The sequence below is a fragment of the Marmota flaviventris genome, chromosome X, assembly GCF_047511675.1.
Source record: "Marmota flaviventris isolate mMarFla1 chromosome X, mMarFla1.hap1, whole genome shotgun sequence".
NCBI classification, from domain to species: Eukaryota; Metazoa; Chordata; class Mammalia; order Rodentia; family Sciuridae; genus Marmota; species Marmota flaviventris.
In genome coordinates, this window is record NC_092518.1 from 10,021,239 (window position 1) to 10,048,590 (window position 27,352).

The following is a 27,352-nucleotide window of genomic DNA, read 5'->3' on the forward strand; positions in this document are numbered from 1 at the left end:
GAGGCGCAGCAAGTGGGCCAGTTTTAGGAAAGGTAAGATAAAGGAAAATAATATGAGATCATGTTAGAAACAGTACTCAGGGACCAGAAGAGGAAGGAATACCGGGGAATTCAGACTGGAGAAGTGGGAAAGATTTGATATACATTTAATCTGGCTACTCAGTGAGGAATACCTGTAGGGTGCAAGAGTGGAGGAAAGGAGAAGAGTCTGGAGGCTAGTGCAATATTCCAGGTGAGGGATGATGTTAACTTTGGCCAGTAGGTAGCAGTAGAGGTATTGAAAAGCGGCCAAATTTGGGACACATTTAGAAGACAGAGCTAACCTTATTTCAGTAATGATTGAATGCTGAGGTGTATGGGAATGCTAAAACAAAACAAAACAAGGGTGATCGTGCTTTCTTTAGCATGAGCAACTGGAAGGATAGAGTTGCTATTTGCTGAGAAGGGGGAGACTGTGGAAGGGGCTAGTTTAAGGGGTTAATCAGTATGTCTGTTTTGGGCATATTAAATCTGATACATCTATTAGATATTCCAAGCATAAATGGACAATTTGACAGTGAAATGTGACTCTAGAATCGGGGGGGGGGGGCGGAATCTTGGCTAAAAGTTGGAATCATACGCATACAAGTGATGTTTAAACCCATAAGCCAAAGGAATGTATCTTATTCTAAAAAATGTAAGCACAAGTGAAGAAGCTTATTCATGTTGTAAAGTCAAATGAGCCAATGTTGTGTCCTTTTAGCTGTACTTCCTGCTAAAGGTTTACAGGAACAAGCTTTAGGGTAAAATCCTAAGGGCCTCAACTGGGTGAAGGTGACGAGGCAGTCTGAGCAAATTAAATCATGTAATTGAAATAGCAAGTTGTCAAAAATTAGGATTTAACTGAAGATATGGAAAATGCAGAGTTAATGCAAGACTCAGGAGAAGTAGCAGAGGAAGTGAATGAATAGAAGACCTAAATAAATCTATGACATTTTGACTTGGAGGAAACCACTCCTCCCAGCTGCCTTTGAGTGTTTTAAGCCCCGAGAAGGGATGGAAATTCCAAGAGATTGTGCCCATGAGTTTCCACAGTTATACCACCTCCTCCTTTGCCTCCTTAAATTTACTTTTTATTCTAAAATCCATCTTTTACTGTGTTACCATATTTAATAAGCAGTGGCATAAATACAAAGCACCATATGAAAAAAAAAAAGTTAATTGGCAGAAGGTAGAACTTACTTCACCAGGTTGTTATGCTATCATTACTCTGCTTTGCTCCCAAGATATCAATGACTGCAAACTTTATCCTTAGAGGATGGAGAGCTATTTGGAATTCATCAGTGACTTTTATTTGCTATCAAAGTATAATCTACACTCTTGAATTTTCTGAAGGACTCTTTGCCCTCTCGCAAATTCCAGTTCCCAAACAGAAATATTAAAAATGTCTCTGCAAGTTCTTTTTCACACTCTACTGGAATTAAACTATGATTTGTGCTCTTCCCCCACTAGACATAAGCCCCCGGAAATGTGGGCTTCCTCTGTTCTGTTGACTGTTGTGTCTCTCAGTAAGATTTGACTGAATGAATAGAAATTATGCTATTCCTTTGTCCACCCAAAAGAATACCTCTTTGACACCAGGTGTGCCGGTGTATGCCTGTAATCCCAGCAATTTGGGAGGCTAACGCAGGATGATCTCAAGTTTAAGGCCAGCCTTGGCAATTTAGCGAAACCCTGTCTCAAAGTACAAAAATAAAAAAAAGATTGGCGATGAAGCCCAGGGGTAAAGCACCCCTGGTGTGTGTGTGTGTGTGTGTGTGTGTATATATATATATATATATATATATATATATATATATATACCTCTTTGAAAGTCAATAGTTTTGCTTTCCTCCAAAACTTTATCACATCATAGATGCTTATGAGTAAGTTAAAGCATTCAAAAATTTATGTTACTACAGTGTGTCAATGCATGCCAAAAGAATGATTGATTTTCTTGGGTATCCATAGAAGAGCCTAAAACATGTCATTAGATTTATTATATGTGACCAGCCAGTGTACACCAGAGAAAATGGTGGTCACAGTAAAGCAGGGAGCTGAAACTTCAAATCTCGGTTCTTGTGTTCTGATGAAATAAAATTTAAAGTCTGACTCCAAAAGTCATGCAAGAGAACTTTATTTTAGTCTAGAAAGTAAAGTAAAAGCAAAGTGAGGCTTAAGCAGAGAACACTCTCCAGATAGAGTGAGCCATCTCTGAGCAGAGAACAGCAAGGAGACAATGCTGTCTACAAATTTATTACTGTTTGATGTTTACCAGGGGAACTGGCAACACCTTCTGTACTCTTTGCCAATCAGGTGTTCAACTCCTACTTCACATTGGATGGTGAAGTTTTTGATCTTAGTTGGTCCTCTCCAGAACTGTCATGATGGCCATCCTATTTAGGGGGGCTTCATCTACAAGTCAATCTCATGTTAATGTGGGCACAGGGGGCAATAGCTGGTCAGAAGTTACCTTAGTGCACCTTTACTGTTAAAGGAATCTTCCTTCCTAGACAATTGAAGACACTTATAGCCATAATTCCTAGCTTTACATCAACCTCAGTGTATCCTGTCAAGAGTTAGTCCCATTAATTCTTTTCTCTTGATGAGTTTTACAAATAGCTCCCTTGCTACTGTTTCTTTTTTAGAAATTAACTACCACCCTTTGCTTTCTCATCTATTTTGGAAGTCACTTAAAGAAGATCCTAAAGTAATTTAAAGAACACTTGTGACCTTGCCTGCATTTCACTGCTCATTGGTTGCTACTACCTAACAGAACATGTAAAGCCAAACATGGTGATATTGTCATGATATAAAGTAACAATCACACCTTTTCATTGTAATCTTGGTGCATTGTACTGAACTCCTTTCTGTTTCTAGATTCTTAATAATTGCAACTGTGGAAGTGTGCTCCTTTTTGGTCATAGGAACTATTCTTTTGCCTTTTGCAGGCTCCCTTTGTCCAAGTGTGGAGTTGAAGTTTTCATTGCTTATTCTCTGTGCCCTTTGGCATTACCTAATGGTTTCCTGACCAAGTCCTGTGAGAGAAGTCAGCGTCAGCAGTCCCGTTTTGCTGAGAGATTTTCTTGTTCTTTCCAGCACAGAGTTCTCTAAACAAAGGCAGGGTTATCGCATGTACCCGAGTGCTGCCTGGGAAAAGCAGGAGCTGTAGTTATCAAAGTTGGAACCTTTATGAAATATGCTTTTGTCTCCGTTTTTGTTGCATTCAATCAGATCAACAAGTGTTGGCTAAGTGTTGAGCGTGGTTTCCTGTAGGATTGTGTAAGGCCCTGCAGGACAATAAACGTTTGGGGGACACTGAGTAATGTAGCCATTTCTGACCCAGCAGCCAAGAAAATGTGAGCCGATTTGCTGCTACTGGGAAGAGGACAGCCTCAGCTGTGTTCCTGGGAGAGCAGATTAACTTCACCACAGTGGACCCAGGCGACCAAACACGCCAAAATGGTGCGTTTTAGTGGCAGGTGGCTATGCACTGTCACATCCTACAAGAAAATAGATTCAGATCCAGGTGTCATGGGGCTTGAAATTATAGGAAAAAGTAATACCAAATTATGAATATGAAATTGTTGGGGCTTCCCCTGGCACTTTGGAAGGTGTAATTTGGGGACCAGAGGCTTAGACTGCTATTGTGAATTTACTGCTTGCTCAAAATCTCATCAAAAGCTATCAAATTGTGCTATTTCCTCTGCTAACTGCTTTTTATATTGACTTTGTAACTGCTTTCAAAAAGACAGAATTTTCACTTATATCTTCTTTATACTTTCATGATGTTAATTTAGCTATAAATATTGGTTCTTAGTTTCCTGAAGTCTCCCTAAATCAGAGACTTGGTGGTATTTTAGACAGACATAGAAAGATGAGAAGGTTAAGCATATAGTTACACTCAAAGTTCTTGTGGGCCATGATCATTTCATTGGATTTTTAAAAACAGTACAAATACATCGTGCTCTACATCACCATTTCTCAAGCTCTATGTGCACATGGATCACTGGGATCTTGCTAAAATGCAGATTCAGATGCACTAAGTCTGGTGTGGGACCTGAGAGTCTGCATTTCTAATTAACTCCCAAGTGGTGCCAATGTTGTTAGCCTACAGAACGACCACACTTTGAGTAACTTCCAAGTTTTAATTTGTAAGAAATATGATGGTATAATACACCACCAAAAAGGGACTGGTTCAACCTGATTTTAAGGTAATGAGTGCCAGGATGGGAAGTCTGAAACAAATCTACAGAGTAGTTGCTTTTTTTTTTTTTTTTTACTTGAGAATTCAAGAGATCTTTCTGCCTCCCATTAACTTCTATGCCTAGCAGTTGGAGGCAGGGGGATGAAAAGTGAAATTTGATCTTCGGGGTTCCTTTCATTGTCTTCATTATTTTAACTTTACTATGGTCTACTTTTAAATTTTGCCTAGGGAGTGGGAAGGTGAAGGGGTATCTTTCCAAAACATCTACTAGGGTGCTGGGCATTGTTACTACCACTTTCTCTTGACTCCTCATAACCCTTCAAGGTGGCTATTGTTTTTACTCCCTTTACAGATGGGGAAGCTGAGGTTTGGCAGGGTGAAGTAACATATGGGGTTGCATAGAAACAGCAAGGATACAAATGAACCGAAACCTGATGCTTTCACCCACATCAACCTAAGCAGCATTATGTGGTAAACTAATCCAGTTTGTTTAGCTCATGGATTGATCACTTTTTGTTTTGCTCCTAAGGGAAGTGCCCCAAAAGAGTGCCTTGGGCAGAGGGGAGGTAACAAAAGAAAAGTGGTTGCTGCAAAGAAGAAGAAAGGGCTTACAAAAGCTCTAGAAAGTGCTGAACATGAATTTCACACTCAAAGTAAATTTTAGTCCAACAGGAATAGCATTGAAATTTTGTTTTCTTTGTGAGAAAATAGTCCTCCCCAAATGTCTGGTTTTTCATAAATTCCTTTCAGAGTAATTAACGTATGGTGTTCCAAAATACTGAGGATTTGAGTGTCCATGTTAGTTAGAGTTTCTGTCTGTCATACTATGCCAAGATCAACTCCAATTTTCTCTGTCCTGCATGTGAAATAGGAATTTGTCAGGTTTTGAGGAGCTGGTATTTGGTTTTGACCAGCATAGTAAGACTTCTTAAACCACTGCCTGCCACCTGATTTTGAGTTAAGCTTCTTGATCCTGTTGAGACTTGCCATTGTACTCTGTTTAGTTATTTTGCATGAAGATAAGCGGGTCTGGCTTTGGGCAAATATTTGAAGATTAAGTTTGTCACTGAGTCCTCAGATTTCTCTTTCAGACCCTGCCCAGTCCCCTCTTGGAGAATCTTCCTCCTCCTTCTCATACTCCCTCCTCTACTGCCTTCTCAACATATGTATTGTTTAACTACTAATCAAAATCATTAGCTAAAAATGACATGTAAAATAAAAGAATATAACTGAACCAAGTAAAAGGACAAGGAATTTCTGTCCTCATCTCTCATTCTTAAAGAAGAAAACTGTAAGGCAGCATCATGAGCCAGTCAGGGAATAGACTTTTTGGTTCAATAGCTCTATTTAAACACCCTCCTTGGGTGCCTCCTACGCCTCTTCGGTACCACTTAAAATTTATTTCAATCTTTAAGGTCGCATGTTCTTATTGACTTTCAAAATGTGAACTTCTTACTCTCATAATATTCTTTCCTTAAAAATCCTAAATAATCATAGTGATTACAGTCCTGTTAATTCAACATGTGCCTTTTGTGTATGTAATAGGTTACATAATGCTTACTGGCTTCTTTGTAGAAAATACTGTATTGATTGCAACTAGTGTTTTTTTTTTTCTTCCCTATGCTTTAATATCTCTCTAGTTTTATGTGCTTATGGAAATAGGCAGCCTGGGCTATTTGGTAAGCAAATCAGTATTTCTATTCTACATGGGAGGTAATAAGAGTCCAGCCAAATCCCACCTGCTCCTCTATGGAAATAGATTTCTGTTTAATGCTAACTAGGTGTAGGATCTCATTATATTTTGAAAAGTTTTTCTTTCACCTTCTCAACTGAATTTCCCTTTAATAAGGGGGGTGGGGAAAGGCTGAGCAGAGAAGGGTTTGCCAGGTGTTGGACAGGCATTTGAATCAACCAACAGTGGTACCTGATCCTTGTTTATTTATCGTCCTAATACAAGGAAGAAGTCATTACATTTCTAAAAATTAGTCATCACCAATTATCACCCCTATATCAAGTGAGACCATAGAAATGCCTTTAATTTAGAATCTAGACTATTTAGAGCAGAAAGGGGAAAATACAGAGACAGAGCAAATAGAAGGGGAACAGTGGGTGCAAGCCTGAGTGTGAACCACAAAGCTTGTCTTTGAAGAAACTCATCAGGAGATGACAAAAGCATGCATCATCAAAACAGGGCTTTGAAGTTGGTTAAGGAAGCCTTGGAGTCCACCTTGGGGAGGAGAGTTCTGAGGGACTGGCTCTCTGAGATAGAACTTCAAAGACATGTGGCTCCAGGTGTTTGTTACATAACAACAGCATATTGCAGACCCACATGCACGAGATGTGACCCCCATCTTTGTGAAAATAAGCATGTGCCTGTGTATATTTGAAAAAAAAAATAATCTAAACTTACATTCTTTCACCTACTTGTAGTTCTTGGTTTTGTAGAATAAACCTATATCACATATAATTTTAGAAATGAAAGAAAAAAATTCACAATGGGCAAGATTTTGAAATGAACAATTATGTTGAAATTAGACAAATTTTATTTTGTCAGATGCAACAAGCCTTGTAAATCCTGGGTGATTTATTGAAGAATCTTGAGGGCTTCATACATTTCTTCATTTCTACTCAATATTCTTCTTCTCTTCAACAGACACAGGAAAATTTGTGGATGTGTCAGTGGTTTCTTCAACTCATTATTTATTTATTTATTTGTTTTGCAGTGCTGAGGATTGAACTCTGGGCCTTGTGTATGCGAGGCAAGCACTCTACCACTGAGCCACCTCCCCAGCCCAGCCACTCATTAATTTTTATATAAAATTTTGAAAAAAAAATTTTAAATGTGATGCATATGAAAGTTCCATACATAGAAAAGTGTGTATATCATCATGAACTGCTGGGACTTTGGGTTTTGCATTTTATAAAGTGTCCTTAATGTCATGAATTTATTCAGCACCTGAAAAAATTCTAAAAAGCAAACTTTCTGTTCAACCAACCAGATCTATTTAATTAGCACTCTTCTTTAAAGAGTAATATTTTAGCTGTAGGCATAAAAGAGATTTGGCAAAAGTTTTTATACTTTTCTCTTTCTGCTTTATTAGTAAAAATTTTAAATATAGAAATGCAAGTGTGCCCTGAAGCTCTGTCTAGTGTTTGGCTCCCCCAAAGGGGTCTACATCTCACAAAAAGTATACCTGCATGGTTTCCATGAATTTCAAGCAGATTCTCAGCTAGCTGTACATTTTGGATGTAAAAAAATAAATTTAAACTGGATGAGGTGGTACACACCTATAATCCCTGTGGCTCAAGATTGCAAGCTTAAAGCCAGCCTCAGCAATGGTGAGGCACTAAGCAACTCAGTGAGACCCTGTCTCTAAATAAAATACAAAATAGGGCTGGGGATGTGGCTCAGTGGTCGAGTGCAGCTTAGTTCAATTCCAAGTACCCCCCCTCCACCTCAAAAAAAGAAAAGCTTATCTAGGCAGGCATATGCATAGAGTTTCCAACCAAGGCAGAGATGTAAGGATGGTGTGACATCTGCCTCTGTAGATCCTGCCAGCTCCACTCCACCCTGATCTCTGCCCTGTCTCCTAGCCCCAAGCAAAGAAACCAGTGACCACTGTGGACAACATCCACTGTGCTCAAAAGAATCCACTCCACTTTTCTACCTCTGCAAAAGAATTATCCTATTTTAAAACTCAGTGAAACAATATCCAAAGCAAAAAGTTATTATTTTTAATGAATAAGATTTTCACTACTTCTGTCCATAAGTCAAGCAAAGGCCATGGAGGCCATTTTAGGAATTAATAAATAGTCTCCTCATTATTAATAATAAATAGCTCTCCTGTGAGCTGTCCGGAGTGCCATTTTTAAGTAAATAAAAAAGGCAAATCAATAATAAAAGCTGGTTTTCCAAATTCCCTCTTTCAGAGTTGCATGGTGTATGACAGGAGGAAAGGTGGCTTGGACCGATGGTGGTTTATACAACATCTGGCTATCTTTCTTAGTCTCCTTTTCTTTTCATTTCTGGCCATAGTGGGCTCCTCATAGTCCTGAGCCAGTGAGAATTGATTGGATGGATTTACCTGGCACCTGCCTCCAGTCAGACAGAGCAATGCCTGTGTGGGTGCTTCCTGATCAAGAGTGATAAATAGGATGCAAATATCTTCTTTTTAAAGCCCAACCCTGGCATAGCCAGAGGAAATATGAGTGATGGTGGCTCGGAACACTAACTTTTGCTTAGAGCTTGAGAGTTAAACTTAGGGACCCGTGTAGACTTTGGCTCTAAGGAGTTTGAGGTAAGTAAATTATCTCAGATCATCAAACAAAGATCTTAACTAGTGGACATCTAACTATAAACAATGATGTAGTTTGAGAAGGCAAAGAACAAAAGAAAGTTTATCTCTGTGGCTTACTGCCTAACATAGGTCTTTTTCATGATCAGATTTGAGATCAGACTGAAGTTACAACAACAGTCTTTGAATTTATTTTTCGAAAATACCTTACTCAATGCTTTACATGCTTCTGATAGAAAAGCAAGAGTGTTTTACTCTGTAAATGTACTGATTTTTTTTTTTTAGGTCTTTTAAATCTCTTTTGATATAAATTGTGTTGAATTTCCAAGTATTTTCTTCCTTTTATTCTATCTTGAGGAATCACTTTGATTTTAAAATCTCTGAAATATTTAAAATTATACCCATATCCTTTTTGTTGAAGATCTGACCATTACAATGTCATCTGCCATGATATTTCTCTCACAAACCACTAGCCACATAAATGGAGGGAAATTTTAGTTGATCAATTAATTCATATATGGTGAACTCTCTGAACTGCAATTTTTTGAAAATTTTATTATATCCTATTCAATTCAACAAACACCTAAGGAATGCTTAAGGAATAAAGAACATTGTGATAAGGTGGTCTAGAGGGTGGTGTAAAGATGGTGAATTTATGGTGCAGACCAGGAAATGAGTTCATTATTCAATTCACAAAATGCTTTTAAAAATCAACATATTTGGGTTGGAGTTGTGGCTTAGTGGTAGAGTGCTTGCCTAATACGTGCAAGGCACTGGATTTGATCTTCAGTACCACATAAGAAAAAATAAATAAAGTTTAAAAATATCAGCATATTTATAAAATTCAGAACAAAGGCAGTAGAAAAAGCTGTAGGTATGTGTGTAGTTATTTATAATCTTATTTTTTTAAATTAGCATATAGATTAGTCCTAAATGAGAAACAGTTGAGTAAAATATAGGAAGGCTGAAAGAGAACCTGGCTAGAGGCTACACTCATTCAAATTATTTTATTTTATTTAGGACGATAATATGGATTCAAAATCCATTCTAGAAGAACTTCTTCTCAAAAGGTCACAGCAAAAGAAGAAAATGTCACCAAATAATTACAAAGAGCGGCTTTTTGTTTTGACTAAAACAAACCTTTCTTACTATGAATACGACAAAATGGTGAGACTCTATTCCATTGTTTTTATACTGTTTATTATTTTTCCTAAGTCTCCACAAAGTACTTGATTACAGTGAAAGAATATCAGGTTTCTCAGCTTGTGCAGTAAAGATCAACTGGTATCCACTGATTACACTGCCCTTCCTTAACCAAAGTGTGATGAATTCAAAATGAAGGGTTTTAAATTTTTTTTTTTATTTTGGGATAAAAAGCAAGAGTGTTTTTATTTTGTACATGTTGTTTAACTTTACTAAAGCAAATTTAACTTTATAAGCTCCGTGTGGTGGGGCATACCTGTAATCCTAGTAACTTGGGAGGCCGAGGCAGGAGGATCACAAGTTCAAAGCCAGCCTGAGCAACTTAGCAAGACCCTGTCTCAAAATAAAAAGGGCTGGGGATGTGGAGATGTGGCTCAATGTTTAAGGCCTCTGGGTTCAATCTCTGGTACCAAAAAACAAAACAACAACAAAAAAGATGACTTTAGAATAGTAGTTCTCAACTGAAGGCATTTTTGCTTCCCAGGGAACACTGGGTAACTACTGGAGATATTTCCAGTTGTCACAACTAGTTATGGGGCAAGTACTACTGGCATCCAGTGAGTGAATTCCAGGATGCTACTAAATATCCTACAATACGTAGGACAGACCCCATAGCAAAGATCTCACCAGCCCCAAATATTAATAGTGTTGAAGATCAGAAATGCAGCTTTAAAACAACACTGGATAAACAAATATCTCTGTTCAGGTGAGAATTTTAACTTTGTAAAAACACACTAAATACTGTCATAAAATTGAAATGAAGTGAAGAAGCTTTAGGGAATTAAATTTCTTGATTTTCCTGAGTGTATTAACCACATGGCAGGTGATTTGAAACACATTTTATGATTCTCCCTTTTTTTTTTTGGAACTGGGGGGTCAAACCCCATTTTATGATTCTCAAACAAAATTTTAACTAGTACTTAAACACTTGCTTTTGGAGTATGTGTGTGTTTACACTTGACTACTCTAGAGAAAGGGAAGTGATTCTCCATTGATCATACCATCTCCAAATCTCTCTCCCAATCATAACTTTAGCTTTATGCTTTTCCCTATGTACCATGGCGTATCACATGAGAAATCTAATATTTTGTGTTTTAATTCAGAAAAGAGGCAGTAGAAAAGGATCAATTGAAATTAAGAAAATCAGATGTGTGGAGAAAGTCAATCTCGAGGAGCAAACACCAGTGGAGAGACAGTACCCATTTCAGGTAAAACAAGGCACAACATCACCTCGAGTAGTTGATTCTTCACTTTGACATTTTCTATCATGAACTCAGTATATCTAGGCAAATAACAATATTGCAAAACGCTTTGTTAAGAGAATGATGACTTGGAATATTCCCGAATGGGAGTTGCACACTTTGCTAAAATTCTGACTACCAATCTACATCCCTGGAGGGAAGGGAAGCAAGATGAGAGTATAAACTGCAATGGCCTGACCTGTCTCAGCTCTGACAATTTCTGTTATCAAACATTGCTGAGTGTCTCTGCTGGGTTCCAGGTAATAGAAACATTATACAGAATAAAATATTCACCCTGCCCCAAGGTAATTTACAAGGACGTAGCAAAATAGACTAACAAACAAGTGGTAAGACGGAGGTCAGCATAGTATATCCACTGTGCTCCAGGAAGCGGAAGCTAGCTTTGCTCCTCACGCCAAGATATCAGGTTAGGAAGGACAAATAAGAGTTTAAGCCAGCACAGAAAGGAAAGGCAGCAGAACAAAAGAACAGGAGTGTCAAGGCACTGATGTGTGAGATAGGAGTCACTCTGAAAAAGAAGCCTCATGAGAGAGACAGAGATGATCCAGGAGAGGTGGACAGGGCAGAATCATGAAGGACTTTGCACATCATTCTAAGAAATTTTAATTTTACCTTGAAGTATGGTATACTACGGAGAGTATCCTTTCAGTACCTTTTGGAAGTGGCTTGATTTAAGTCATGCCCTACTTTTATTATATAATCAACACTTCTTTCTGATTTAAAGACAGATGGGTTGTTTTTCTTTCTTTTTTTTTTAAACATTTTTTTTTTTTTAGTTGTAGATGGACACAATATCTTTGTTTTATTTATTTATTTTATGTGGTGCTGAGGATCTAACCCAGTGCCTCATGCATACAAGGCAAGCGCTCAGCCACTGAGCTACAATCCCAGCCCTGGATGGGTTGTCTTTCAGATGGCCAGATTATCCAGTGCTAGTATTGGGGACCTGTAGTCAAAAATGAAGTACAATAATACAGTTGCTCAACAACCCATATTTCCAAGTATAACTACATTACCCAATTGGGAGAAACCAGGGAAGAGTGTGCTCATGGAAGAGGCTACAAACTCACATCACAGAAGCATAGGGTACTCAAAGGCACACAGACTTTGGAATCCTGCAGAGCTCCTAATCCTATCAGGTGTATAGCTATAAGCACATACTCAACTTTTCTCTGAGTATGTTTTCTCATTTGTTAACAAAAAGGCATACTCATATATTTTCATAGAATCGAAATAGGATTAAAATATTATAGTACCTAGGAAAGAGCCCAGAAACTAGTAGGTGTTTAATAAATTTATTAAACATTATTATCAAGAATAGAATAAAGTAGAGAGGGATCTTGAGAAAACACTATAATCTTCAAACATTTAAACAAGTTTCTTTAGAAACAAACAAACAAAATAATATGTATTCTGGAGATTTCCAGGGTGCCATACGAAGCAAGACTAAAGTAACAAGTAGACATAGTTTTATTCAATGTAAAGATGAACTGTAAAATGATCAGAATATATGAAGACCGATAGATGACCTGAAAAAAATAAAGAATATTCCATCCTTAGACATATTTTTAAGGATAAAGCAGTTGGTTTTCAATGGGCTGTAAAAGGAATTGATCAATGGGCAAATGGATGGGCCAGAACCCTTGTAAGACACACGTAATGTCTAACATAATTCTCCACGGTCCAGGGCATCCCTACTGAGACCTCAATGCTCACCGCTGTCAGATGCATAATTTCTATGATTTTCCAAAGATTTGAACTGTCTGGGATAAAATAAATTGAAAAGTGGAAGATAAAAACAAACAAAAAGTATAGATTTTTCTCCATCTAATTCCAAAGCTAATAAACAATATATTATATCAAAATGAACCACATTCTTTCCTTTCCAGATTGTCTATAAAGATGGACTTCTCTATGTCTATGCATCAAATGAAGAGAGCCGAAGTCAGTGGTTGAAAGCATTACAAAAAGGTAATAAAAATGTCATATAAAGGAGACTCATGGATTGAATTCTCTTGAGGCTTGGTGGAGGAAAGATAAAGCAGTAAAAGGACCCAATGCCAAGAAATAATCTACTGATTTTCCTACTAACCTCAGGGAATATGCCAGACCCATCCTCCTTTTGCATTCTCATTGTTAACAGACAGGAAGCCTGAGGATCAGATTCCCGCCCCCCATCCTGCTCAGCACAGAGCTTGTTATTGTGTCTTGCCAGCAGCTCGGGAAGCTAAGCCACCTGCTTTCCACCCACTGTGCTTGCCTTTACCAGGGCAAAGTCCAGGTCTTACTGGGACTGTGTAAGTCCTGTAGCTACTGTATTTTCATTTTTTATAGAAAGTTCCTCTTATTGTCATTATTAGGTGGTGGGAGTGTTGCAGTGCAAACTTTTGGACTGGATTGGAAAAAGAATTAGCTAGCCAGGAATCTAAATCCACATAGTAGGAAATCCTAGGAATCTTGACATGTGAGACCAGGAGCTTAGACAGCAGGAAGACAAGTAATGTGCCCAAGAAATTCCAAGGATCCTTTGGAACCAAAATCAGAAAGTTGTGTTTTAGAGTCTTTATTCCTTTTGCTTTCTGTGATTTTTGTAATAATTTTCAGTAATGAAGTTTTTTAATGCCAGCATTTTTAGCTAAACTGAACTGAGTTAAACTAAGGGAATGATTACAAAAGCTGAACACCTATTTTGGGGGCCAAATATTTATATACATTATCTTATATCTTCCCAGTGACTCAGCAAAATATTTATTATTATTATCTCCATACACTTCCTTGAGTAGGTTCTAAAGGAGGAGCAGATCTTCTGAGATTAAAATAAGAAATCCCCCACCTAGCAGTGCTTCTTAAACGAATCTCTATTAAGACCCTGTAAGCTTTTCTGTTGTATTTCAAAAGAGGCTAAATTGTTATAGATTTAGTATTATACACCAAGATTAGAAATTGAATTCTTTGGATCAAATATTGATGTATTCCTATAGTTTTTTTTAATATGTACCTATTCCATGAAAAGTAACCCATAAGCCATTCATTAAACATGTCAAAGTCATGAAAGACAAAGGATAAGAAACCATTCTATGTCAAGGGCAACTAGATAACTAAATGTCACATTGACTCTGGAGTGGATCCTTGATCAGAAAAAGTAAGTGACTATAAAGGACATAATTGGAACAGTCAGAAAAATGTTTAAATGTGAAATTCATATTATTAGTAATATTTTATCACTGCTAGATTTCCTGAATGTGATGATTGTATTATGGTTATATAAGAGAACACTCTCTTTTTAATATATATATATTTTTAGTTGTAGATGGACACAATACCTTCATTTCATTTATTTATTTTTATGTGGTGTGAGGATGGAACCCAGTGGCTCATTCATGCTAGGCAAGTGCTCTACCACTGAGCCATAACCTCAGCCCCAGAATGCCCTTGTTAATAAAAGTTACACATTGAAGTATCTATGGTTGACATTATTTAGGTCATAATACCTGCTATTCACTCTCAAATTATTAAGCAAAATTTAATAATGATAAAAATTTTAGAAATAATGATATGTATAGAAAGAAAGAAAAAGCAAAATGTTTAACTAATAATTGGTGAATATCTGTTAAGGGTACATGAATGTTTATTATACTATTATAACTTTTCTGTATATTTGAGTGTTTTCAAAATAAAAAGTGAAGGGAAGTGTAAGCTATAAGAATTTTTGTCTCCTTGTTAAGATCTAGTCCTTCCATACTAGATCTATGGATGAATTTCTAAAATTCAACAGCAAGCTGATTTGTATATGCATTTTTACTAGTGTTTTTTAAAGAATGATATGTTATTGTGTTGTTCTCACTATGCACATAGCTAAACTTTTTTCTTTGTGGTTTATTAACCTCTGAATGAAAGACATATCCTTCAGGAACCACTGGCTCTTACCTCAGTTATTGGCAAATGGAGTTTTTATTGTTCTGCAATGACAGTGCTTGCTGGCTGTGTTTCTCCTCTTGGGCCAACATCTGCTCACATCTTGTTTCCTTTCTACCTGCTCCTCAGAGATAAGGGGCAACCCCTACCTGCTGATCAAGTACCACAGTGGGTTCTTCGTGGATGGGAAGTTCCTGTGCTGCCAGCAGAGTTGCAAAGCGGCCCCAGGATGTACCCTCTGGGAAGCATGTAATGCATGACCCCTTGTTGGACTAAACCCTGGGTGGATGGCTCCCCCCCATTAGGACCAAATTTCTAGATTCTGGAACACTTTGCCAGGAAGCCTCCCATTGTTCAAGACTTCTTACTTGGTGCCTAGCAATTTGGCCTAATTATTAAAGGCATATGATTCAGATTGGGTAATAAACCATATAATCACTCCACTGATAACGCATACAGTGGTTTCATTCTCACAGATTGGGCATCTATTTCCATGTAAGGGTGGAAAAGAAATCAACAAATATCATAAGAACAGAAAGCATGTAATAAATTTATTTATGTATTCATGAATTATTTATTCATCTTCAATAATTATTAAAATATCTTGTATGAGCCAATCAAAGAGGAATCGGACAGAAATACTGACCCCTAGGCTCATATGTACTACCTAACCAGATTAGATATCTGTGACTAAAATATAGGATAGATATGAGGTATAAATTAATAGTTTATAGGATTTAGAGGAACTTGAATTTTCAATCCACATTTGCAAAGTTATCAATAATTGATGATAGAGGAGTGGTGTTTGAGTTGGGCATCATACAGGAAAGCTACAGAATTATTCCAGATGTTGTGTTTGAATTCAGTGAGTCTGGAGTATTGTTCACACAATCTGTTTCATTCTCTTAATTCTTTTTTAAAATTATTTATTTATTTATTTATGTTTTTGGTACCAGGGATTGAACTCAGGGGCGCTCAGCCACTGAGCCCCATCCCCAGCCCTATTTTGTATTTTATTCAGACAAGGTCTCACTGAGTTGCTTAGCGCCTTGCATTTGCTGAGGCTGGCTTTGAACTCTTGATCCTTCAGTCTCAGCCTCCTGAGCCACTGGGATTACAGGCGTGTACCACTGTGTCCTGCTCCTTCTCTTACTTCTTCTTCTTCTTTTTTTTTTTTTTAATATTTTTTAGTTGTCAATGGATCTTTTATTTTATTTATTTATTTATATGTGGTGCTGAGCATGGAACCCAGGGCCTACACATGCCAAGCAAGTGCTCTACCGCTGAGCTACAACTAGTTCTTAACATTAGTTCTTAACATTAGTTAGTTAAGAGCCCATTAGTTCTTAACATTCTCTTGTTTTGTTTTTGTTTTATTTCACATTTCTTCTGATAATACTTGGTTTTACATTTCAGATGCTGATCTGCACATTGCCATTAATGAAGAGAAACACAGAACTCCCTTTTTCCCAGACAGGGTGGTAAGTCAATGTTTTTCTTTGTTTGTTTGTTTGTTTTAATGTTTTTCATTGTCAGGATATATTAAATGAATGAAGAGTTGCCAGATTCAAGACCAGAAAATGTAGACTTCATGCAGACCACTTAGCAAAGAGAGGAAAAATGTGAGCAATCACTACTACTTATGGGTGGTATCAAAATGGATTCAAATAGAACCATTGTAACATTTTATATTTTTGTATTAACCACTAGGTCTTTTCCTAACCAGTAAACCTATAAATAGTGACACACACACAAAAAGGGTGAATGGGAGAGAAGTACTTAAGATGGTGTCACATGTAACCAGCAATTATTAATATCGATCATTGTTTCCCTACCACCAGCATTGCCAACACTGACTCCTGGAGATATCCCAGTGACGGAATGAGACACAAGCATAAAACAACATCATTTTTCCCTCCGTGATTCCTCCAAAGCTGCCAGAAAAAGTCTTAGGCAGATTCCATAGTTTTCATTCACTCTCAGATGATGTTTTGCCCTAATTGCTAGTAGTCACAAGAACAGCCTCTGAATTGTCCCATCCAATGTTATAATCACATGACTCCAAACATTATTTTGAGTTACACCTTCACCACTTTACCTAACTTGAGTTGGCATCAGCTGGCAGCTTGCTTTGGAGGAAGGGTCATAGAGAGGCTAAGATTTCTGACCCTTTCAGGGTTAAAGCCAAAGGGGATCTAGTGAAAAAGAGATGCTCCTATATAGCTGGTCCTATCGTGATTAGGTATCGGTAGCACCTGAGTGAGCTTCCTAATGCTTATTCTTGGTCTTATGTGAGAACCATGTGAAGATCTAAATAATTTGAATTTTCAATCCACATTTGCAAAGTTATCAATATTTATGACAGAACAGATGTCTTATCTTTTTTTGTGTGTGTGGTTCTGAGGATTGAATCCAGGGTCTTGTGATGCAAGGCAAGCACTCTACCAACTGAGCTATATCCCCAGCTCCTGAAAGAATAATTTTTGTTATTTTAACCCATCAAATGTGCAGTGATTTGTTATAGCAGCCAAAGGAAACAATTATTATGGTTTGGAGTTTTCACTTTGTTATCAGCAACATTGCTGTTTGGATTTGGATACTTGCTCCAGTCCTAAAGCTTAAAAATTATGACCCTTGGAAAAAAAAAAAAATTATGACCCTTGGGCCAGGGGTGTAGCTCAGTGGTGGAATGCTTATCTAGCATGCACAAAACCCTGGGTTCCATCCCCATCATTACATTAAAATCATGGCCCCAACAGCAATGTCCAGATTCAGCAACTCTATACAGACAGAGGTCAAATAATGGTTGACTAAGGCCAGAGTGGAAATGGAGATTGGCTGTCAGTGCACACAAGGGATTTTAATGGGGTGATGGAAATATACTAAGAACAGATTATGATGGTTATACAACTTGATAAATTTAGTAAGAGTCACATAATTCTTCACTTTAAAAGTGTGAATTCCAATGAAGTTTGTTTTAAACAAATCTAAGAGCAGAAGATAATTAAGAAGTTAGAAACAATTGCATCTCACCTCTGGCAGGAAATTCTTTGGGAAATGTGTTGAAAATTATCAGCCAAGCAAATCAGTGACTAAGGGTTCCTAAGCCTATTCTGATTATAAACTGCCCAAATGAACCAGAGTTCAGAAAGGATATTGTGAAAAGCATTTTTTTCTCTGTTTTGTTCTTACCAAAGCACTAAATAGAAGACATATTTTCTGAATGGTAGAAATAAAAATCAGCTTGATAGCCATTCTATTCAGATTTCCATTTAAGGAACTTTCCAATGCATTTATCTTTAGAAAGAACCCATTTTATAGCTTATATATATCAGTATCCTGTGTAACAAAAATTTTCCAGATTGTCAAAGCCTCAACTCCAAATAAATGATATACCTGAAAAAAGGAAAATAAATTTGAAAAAATTAAATTTAGAGCTCACACATGTGTGCTCACATGCTTGTACACACACACACACACACACTCACACATTTTTTTTTAATATTTATTTTTCAGTTTTCGGTGGACACAACATCTTTATTTTATTTTTTATGTGGTGCATGCCAGGCGAGCACGCTACTGCTTGAGCCACATCCTCAGCCCCTCACACAATTTTTGATGAAGTATAAAGCACACAGATCCTAAGTGTTCCGCTTGATGAATTTTCACAAACTGAACACATCTGTATAAAACACATTCAGATTAAGAAACAGAACATCATAGAACCGTATGTTCCCTTCCAGTCACTATAGCCCATCAAGAGTAATTGCTCCCCTAACTCTCAATATCATAGATTATTTGCCTGGTTTTGACCTTTACATAAGTAGAATCATAAAGTATATAGTCATTTGTTGTCTGTCTTTTGTTCAAGTTATGAGATTCACATTCTTTTAGTGTATGGTTGTAGTTTATTCTTACTGCTTATAGAATTCCATTGTATGACTATGCCACTATATTATTTTGTTATTGCTGCTCTAAGAAATTACCACAAATTCAGTGGCTAAAAGCAACACAATTTTTTTATCTTATAGTTCTGAAGGTCAAAAGTCTAAAATGGTTCCACAGAGCTGTATTCATTCTGGAGACTTTAGGAGAGGATCTATTTTCTTGACTTTTCCAGCTTTTGAAGGTTATCTATATTCTTTGGTTCCTGGTTTCTCCCTTCATCTTAAGAGTCAAGAGGGTAGTAGCCTCTCTGTTCTTTGACCTCTGCTTCCATGCCTATTTCTTCTCTCTAATCCCTGACCATCTTCCCTTTTAAAAGGGTCCCTTTGATGACATCAGTCCCATATCTATAATCCAGAATAATGTCTCCACCTCAAATTCCTTAATCACAATCTTCAAAATCCTTTGTATTATGTAAGATAATCACAGCATCTGGGAATTAGGACATGATCATATTGGGGAGCTATTACTTAATCTTCTGCAACCAGTGTATTTACTATTTTATCCTCTTAATGAACACTTCAGTAATTTCCAATTTTTATCTAATTCAAAATATTCTGCTATGAATGTTGTTTTCCACATCTTTCTGTTTCACTATTTTATATATATGTGTGTGTGTGTGTGTGTGTTTGTGTAATCTCTGGTTCATAGAGTGTGTCTGTGTGTGTATAATTTCTGGGTCATAGAGTATATGTGCATGTATGTGTGTGTGCATGCCCATAATTGCTGGGTCATAGAGTATATGCACATCCATCTTTAGTGCATTCAGCAAATAAGTTTCCAATGTGTTTTTACCACTTTATACTCCAACCAGCAAAAGTATACGTTATGGTCGCTCCATATCCTTAACAATACTTACTATGCCCCCTCTTCCTCCCTTCCTCCCCTCTTTCCTTCTAATTTAAGAGCTGATATACTTTAGTTGTTAGTTCCTAGTTCCTGAATCTGTGCCTCACCACCATGTAGTAAATCTCCTGTTCTTCAAAGCTAAAGATTCCTCGGGCAGTTCCTATTCTCAAAATGGATGCACCGTCTTCAAGTATTACTCTACCTCAATATGACGTTGATGCAAAGAAAAACTTCAGTTCCCAGCCAAATGTCAACATGCGATATATTCCAAGGGAAGACTGCCCTGACTGGTGGCAAGTAAGAAAACTGAAAAGGTAAACCTCAGCTTTTGGGCTGTCTGCTCAGCATGTAGATAATGTCCCCATGATCCCACTGCCTTGGACCTCACCCTCAAAACCGTTGATACAGGCTTTAGCTGAGATAGGGCTGTCTACTCAGAAAATGTTCAGTACTTGAACTAGAAAACTGGGGAAGCGTGTGGTTCTTCTGGGATTGAGCAGCATACACTTGCCATTTATATTATCTTATTTAATGTTTTAAGTGATATTTAAGCATTTGATTCCCTTCTGTTCCCACTTCTTCCAAAGAACTGCACATTTCACACACAGAATCTTTAAAATATGTTCTCTATATGAAAGATGGCTTAGAAGGAGCTTACTTGATTAGTCTTTTCAAGCTTTTCAGCCTAAAGTTTCTATCTAAATACCTTGAAGGTATATAAATTGTATATATCTCCAGGGTCTGGCACTGCGTCTGGACCAATTTGATGCTCAATAAATATTGAATTAAATCATAAGATGATCATGGAGAAAGGGTCATGCAATTTCTCTGTTTTTGTTTTTGATGAGTTAACATCAGATTATTTATTTTGCTTACACAAAATAAGGACAAGGGAACTTCATTATTTCGCCAGTTGAGAATGGCTGTTCTCCCTCCAATCCAGATTTCTCTTGGAGGACCAGATGTGTCAGCTTGGTTTGAATGACTCCATGTTTTGTTTTGTTTTTTTTTTTTTCCCCTGGAATATTGTCTCGTTGAAAAACTGGCTTCACAAAGAAGGTGGCAGCAGGAAATTTTCAGAATCCAAAGCTTAAAAATAAGTCTTGGGCAGTGTGGGGTTATTTTCTGTCTCTGGGGGGGATCATCCAGTGTCCGAGGCCTGGGGACAGAGGGAAAGTCCCCAGCCACCCATCTAGGAGATGTCACTCTCAGTAGCGTCTGGTGTCCTGACCTGTGCTTGTCCAGGATGACGGTGGGTAAGGAGCAGCAGGTCACAGGGGTCCCTGACCCTCTGGGAGACAGAGTTCTCCCTGGGCAGACCCCGGGGCTGAGGGTCAGAAGCCAGGGGAGAACCAATGACTGTCTCTGCCTGTGGTCCCTGAGGTCCTGGGGCAGGGATGCAGGAAGCAGCCAATGTCACAAGATGTCACTGTCCCCAGCCAGGCTGGGTGCCTGGCTAAGCCAGGAGAAAGACGGTGTCCCTCCTCAGGGTCTGGTCCCTGCCCCTGGTCTCACTTCCTTCCCGGCACTTCCTGGAAGGGGAGGAAGTGACACCCAGGGGAAGGCCGGGAAGTGAGGCCACCGTCACATTCAAGTTCAGGGTGTGACAGCTCAGTCTGCCTCCCAACAGGCCCCATATTCGGCTCCCCTTCATGGGCCATGTCCCTTCTGAGAGTCATGCCCTGCCCTTTATAGGCACAAGGACCTAGAAGTTTCAGGGACCCGTCCATATTTAGGCCCTCGGATCTGGAAGTTCCTCGGGCATCCATGTTTAGGCCCCCAGACCTCAGGGGCACGTCCATGTTTAAGCCCCAGGATCCGGAAGTTCGATGGGTGCACGCACCGGATCCGGAAGTTCCTCAGGCGCACGTCCATGTTTAGGCCTTAGCATCCGGAAATGCCTCAGGTGCATGTCCATGTTTAGGCTCTAGGATCCGGAAGTTCCTCAGGTGTCCATGTTTAGGCTCACGGATCCAGAGGTTCCTCGGGTGCATGTCCATGTTTAGGCTCCTGGATCTGGAAGTTCCTCAGGTGCACGTCCATGTTTAAGCCCGCTGGGTCCAGAAGTTCCTCAGGCATCCATGTTTAGGCTCTGGGATCCAGAAATGCTTCAGGCATCCATGTTTAGGCCCCCGGATCTGGAAGTTCCTCAGTTGCACGTCCATGTTTAGGCTCTAGGATCCGGAAGTTCCTTTGGTGCATGTCCATGTTGAGACTCTAGGATTCGGAAGTTCCTCAGGCGTCCATGTTTAGGTCCCCCGGATCCAGAAGTTCCTCAGGTACACGTCTATCTTTGGGCCCTCAGATCTGGAAGTGCCTCAGGCATCCATGTTTAGGCCTTAGCATCCGGAAGTTCCTCAGGTGTATGTCCATGTTTAAGCCCCTGGATCTGGAAGCGCTTCAGGCGTCCACGTTTAGGCCACCGGATCCGGAAGTTCCTCGGGTGCACGTCCATGTTTAGGACCCTGGATCTAGAAGTTCCTTGGGCACACGTCCATGTTTAAGCCCCAGGATCCGGAAGTTTGTCAGATGCACGTCCATGTTTAGGCCCCTGAATCCGGAAGTTCCTCAGGCGCACGTTCATGTTTAAGGCCCAGGATCCGGAAGTTCGTGGGGTGCACATCCATGTTTAAGCCTCCGGGTCCGGAAGTTCTTGTTTTTGTTTTTAAAGAAACTTTAAAATTTTTTTTTTGGTACTCAGGGGCACTCGACCACTGAGCATCCCCAGCCCTATTTTGTATTTTATTTAGAGATAGGGTCTCAACTCAGTTGCTTAGCACCTCACTTTTGCTGAGGCTGGCTTTGAACTTGTAATTCTCCTGTCTCAGCCTCCCAAGCTGCTGGAATCACAGGCATGCACCACCACACCTAGCCATGACTTCCCTTTCTTATTTGCTGCCTTAGACTTCCTCCCCATCACATTGCCCACTGCCTGCCATCTTTTCATCCAGTTGTGAGCCTCCATACAGGGTACCCATGTCTGTCTTTCCCCACAGTGATGCAGATCATCTCTCTGACTTATCTTTGTCTCTTTGTTTTCTCCCTTGTCTTCTTATTCCTCTATTCTTTCCATGCTCATTATTTTTTTATCTAAAGCAAATGTCTCACTGTACCAATGATACAGCCACAAGGCCATATGGAATTTGAAAATCTGTAAGTGGATTCTTCTAGTTTGTTGTTGTTGTTTTGTTTTGTTTTTTAAATATAATAAGCTGTGGTCCCTTTCATTTTAAAGTGGAACTAGTATCCAAGTGTATTAATCCATACCTGGTACCTGAGGGAAAAGGCTGCATTTATTTGCTTGTAGCCCAATGTTCCTATAGAAGGAGATGATCAACAAGCCCAGATCCAAGGACAGTGAATGTCATGTTAAGTTTTTCCAGGTCACCTCCCTGATAGAAGGCTCAGTGATTTCCTGAGGGAGGTGTGTGGTGAAAATGACTGTACAATTTTCACATTTTCATAAATTGCCAGATCCTATCTGCATTTCAAAAGTTGACATTTTGTTCAAAGTTTTTTTTTAGCATTAATTAATATTTCAATAAAGAACTATTTATCTTGAATACTAAGTTTTTGACATGTACCCTTACATTTTAAACCACCTTTAATTCTGACCCTGGATTTGCCCTAGACCTTTAGAAAGCTAATTTTTTATACAAAGGATTGGTCACTCACATCTTAGCATGGGCTACATTACATCTATGAGTGAATTAGAATACTTTAATACTTGTTAAAAGGTCTTCATGGAGCTTGAATTTTTAAAATTCAAATGTATATTCCTCTAAGTGTTTTCTGTGTACATGCTAAAATATGTATATCTTATAATTATTATATATATTTTAAAATATGTGTGTATATATATATATATATATATATATTTTTTTTAACCAAAGCAGATTCCCACTGCTCAGTCTTCTTTGCCCTTTGTTCTTTTTTTTTAAAAAATATTTTTAAATTGTAGATGGACACAATATGTTTATTTTATTTATTTATTGATATGTGGTGCTGAGCATCGAACCTAGTGCCTCACACATGCTAGGCAAGTGCTCTGCCACTGATCCACAACCCCAGCCCCTGCCCTTTGTTCTTTTCACTTGACCTCTGACATTTTTTTCCCATCTGAACACATGAAGATATACTTAATTTTTAAATTTTATTTCAATTTTTAATTGTGGTAAAATACACATTTATCACAATCAGTCATTTTTTACATGCATAGTTCAGTAGTGTTCAGTACATTCACATTGTTGGAAATCTACCTGATTATTTTTAATGTCTATAAAGTACTCCTTTATATGGATAAACCAAAGTGATGTACTATTGATTGCTACTCTACACAAACTCTTCAAAACAAGAAGGCTAAATAAATTGCTTACCCTTTATATTTTTTATTTATATTTATTTTTTAGTTGTAGGTGGACACACAATATCTTTATTTCATTTTTATGTGGTGCTGAGGATTGAACCCAGTGCCTCATGGGTGCTAGGCGAGCACTCTACTACTGAGCCACAACCCCAGCCCTGCCTAGCCTTTTTAAATAAAGACTTTTCTTATGAAGAGTTAAAGCTGAAAGGTCATTCTGGTGGGCCAGGTTCTGTGGGAAGGTAGGAGGGAGGCATTGCAGTGTTTAAGGGCTTTCTCTAGACATTCTTTGAGATGGAGCCAGAAGAGCATTTCCTTGCCAATGAAATGTGGTTTTGAAAAAGAGCCTGGTCTATGAAAGCAAACAGGAAATAGGTCCTACATTCCAGATAAAACAGTGTTGAGGCTTTGGGAGGAAGGCACTTCCTCAGTCTCACCCAAATTGAAGAGATAAAATGATGGGTGGTAGAGGATGAAAATCCTGTTTATCCATTTATGTCCACATAGAGTTCACAGTTTAGCATTTTGAAGACTTTTGATTATAATCATGACAACAAAGAGGAGAATAGCTTATTTTAAATATATAAGTGACAGAATGCTTACATATCCATAAGAAAATCAGAGCAAACCTAGGTCAAATGATTTATTAATCCAGGTTTGTTATTATTTGGGGTCATTATAAGCCATTATTATATAGGCACATTGCCAAGCTACTGCTTCTTATTGAAGTCCCTGAAAAGACCACTGGGAAAGTAATTAGTTAGCTTAAGTTTCCAAACCAAATGAAATGTGTGGGTCTAAATGTCAAGTAAAGCTAAATCATATTTGAACAGAATTACTTTTGTCATTTAAGATGTATAAGTATGCATAAATTTATAAACTTATGAAACATCTTTTGCAGCAGTGAAGATGTTGCATGCAGTTATCAGATGGAAAGAAATATTGTAAATCACAGCACCTCAAAGATATCATGGTAAATCAAATGTAGATATTAATTTATATCCAGGATTGGCTTCCATTTGTAGGAAAGCTAACCAAATTTGCAATAATTTTGCAACTAGGCTTTATGTATAAGATGAAGATAAATCAGAAATGTCCATGTAGTTTGTCTCTCTGAACTCTTAGGTGGGTCTGAATCCATGGTTTGTGTGTTACAGTTCTCACACTGATTTCTCCTAGCCAATCTTCATGACATACTCTGGTGTTAGCATGAACATTAATCTAGCTGATTCAGGCATCTCTAGCAGGAGGGAAACCAACCTGGAATTGATTTACTCTTCCCTAAGAATAGCTCAAGACGCAGCCCAAATTGTTTTTTAACTTCATATTATCCCCTGAAGGGGATGTATTTCATGAGCTCACTATTTTGAAAAAAATCAAAGCATGTTATATGGAAATATCACAATGAAACCCATGAATTTGAATTTGTACAATTAATTTTTACTAATAATTATAGTTTAAAAAGGAGAGAATGTTTTTTTTTTTTTTTTTTTTTTTTGGTGGTGGTGGGGATTGAACCCAAGGCCTTGTGCCTGTGAGGCAAGCACTCTACTATCTGACCTATATCAGAAGGCTGAGACAGGAGGATTGTGAGTTCAAAGCCAGCCTCAGCAACTTAGCAAGGTGCTAAGCAACTCAGTGAAACCCTTTCTCTAAATAAAATACAAAATAAGGGCTGGGGATGTAGCTCAGGGGTCAAGTGCCTCTGAGTTCAATCTCTGGTACCAAAAAAAAAGAGAGAGAGAATGAAAGACATCTATATTCCTAGGGGGCTTTCTACACTAAAGAGCCATTTTATCATTAAACTGAGCATAAGCCCAACTTTTGAGTGACTGTCTCTTCACTTTGCTGATACCTTCCTTAGTGCAAAAATGAATCCTTAATAGTCTAGATTTTATTTATGTGGATTGAAGAAGAGTGGGGTCTAATATTGTATTACTGGCACTTTGATTGTTTCCTGATGATTTTTTTTTTCATTCATGTTGTTCCTTGACTCTTGTTAAGGGGGTTCCCTGAGTCAAGTTCATCTGAAGAAGAAGAAAACCTGGATGATTATGAGTGAGTATTGAAAGTCTTCTGTGCTCCTCTAAGATTAGGCATAGATGTTTCTATTTGATTCCTCAAAGGCATTAAAACAGATGGCTCAGACTTTCTCAGGAGGCTGTGTTTACATGGGTAAGCTCATGTGGGTTCTAAATGACAGGTGGCAATGAGCTAGGTTATTATCAATGATTATATTTCCCCCAATCTAGGCTTTCTAAATTGGCTGCACATTTTCAATGGATTTGTCATTATCCAGTGTTCCCCTTCATTTCACTTGGTCTTTATAAATAGAGCATATGATGTTTCTGTTCATTTTTTTCCCTGAAAGGCCTTTCTTCAGGCCTTATTAACATTAAATTGGTGATTTTACAAGGTAGCAGCATCCTGAGAACTTGAACATGGCAGCATTTCTGTTGAGAGATTCCTATTATCAGGGTGACCTTATCATTTAGTACCAAAATTGAAATGCTTTAGAGAGAGAGAAAAATTTCACTAAACATCTGGCATAAACTGGATTATTCTAGGCAAATAAGAAAGTGTAGCCATCCTAATTATATTGAGTTTCATTGATTTAAGTGGCCATTAAGGTTCTCTCCAAAAAATAGGGTTCTAGCATTCTACAAATAGCAACATATAATTGTTCTCTAAACAATAAAGATTGATGTTAAGGAAAGATGGGAGTAATAGAGCATCTTGCATTTTTTACACACTTTATGCCCCAAATTATAAAATTTGTGTGGACACTAGACTATGCATATTTCTAGTTCTGTTTTCATATGAGGGTTGTCATTGATTCATTGGTTACACGTGAAAGTGAGAGCTTTTACAAAGTATATGTCACTGTTTGCACTCTTCCTCTTAAACTCTAACCCAGCCTGGTCCTGGGTGTGCCTGTCACACCAGGGTAGATGTGCTGTAATCTCTATCCCTTTGCAGTATGATCTCTTCCCCACATTCCAGCTCTCTTTTAGCCCCACTTTCTGCCCTCATATCTACCCTCAGGAAAGCATCTGGTATCATAATTTATATTAAGACATGCAAGACTGAGAAGGACCAACACAACCCTTCCCGTCCATTCCCATCCTCCTCACGTACTTCTTTCTGCCTCAGTTACGCTGCTGTAGCCAGGGGGTCCTCTCAATCCTTCAAACCTACACCCCATCCCAATCATACTCTACTCAGTTTGTTATTAGTACATTGTTATTAGTACAAAGCCAAAGGCCACAGACATTGTTGACTCCACGTGAGAAACA

General features: G+C 38.2%; 1 protein-coding gene across 4 annotated transcripts in view; it reads left to right on the forward strand.

Moving 5' to 3' along the window:
• The first annotated feature begins 3,353 nt into the window (after positions 1–3,353).
• Positions 3,354–27,352, forward strand: part of Bmx (BMX non-receptor tyrosine kinase) — a 47,992-nt gene continuing 23,993 nt past the window's right edge. For 2 of the 4 annotated variants that reach the window (XM_027946488.2, XM_027946491.2), the window contains exons 1-10: positions 3,354–3,482; positions 9,540–9,686; positions 10,826–10,930; positions 12,874–12,955; positions 15,029–15,148; positions 16,316–16,380; positions 19,832–20,007; positions 22,790–22,846; positions 24,958–25,029; positions 26,061–26,114. In XM_027946488.2, coding sequence (XP_027802289.1) covers positions 3,480–3,482; positions 9,540–9,686; positions 10,826–10,930; positions 12,874–12,955; positions 15,029–15,148; positions 16,316–16,380; positions 19,832–20,007; positions 22,790–22,846; positions 24,958–25,029; positions 26,061–26,114 — 881 coding nt within the window. In that variant the 5' untranslated portion in view covers positions 3,354–3,479. The remainder of the gene's footprint in view (positions 3,483–9,539; positions 9,687–10,825; positions 10,931–12,873; positions 12,956–15,028; positions 15,149–16,315; positions 16,381–19,831; positions 20,008–22,789; positions 22,847–24,957; positions 25,030–26,060; positions 26,115–27,352) is intronic. The other 2 variants (XM_027946489.2, XM_027946490.2) reach the window with 2 other exon arrangements.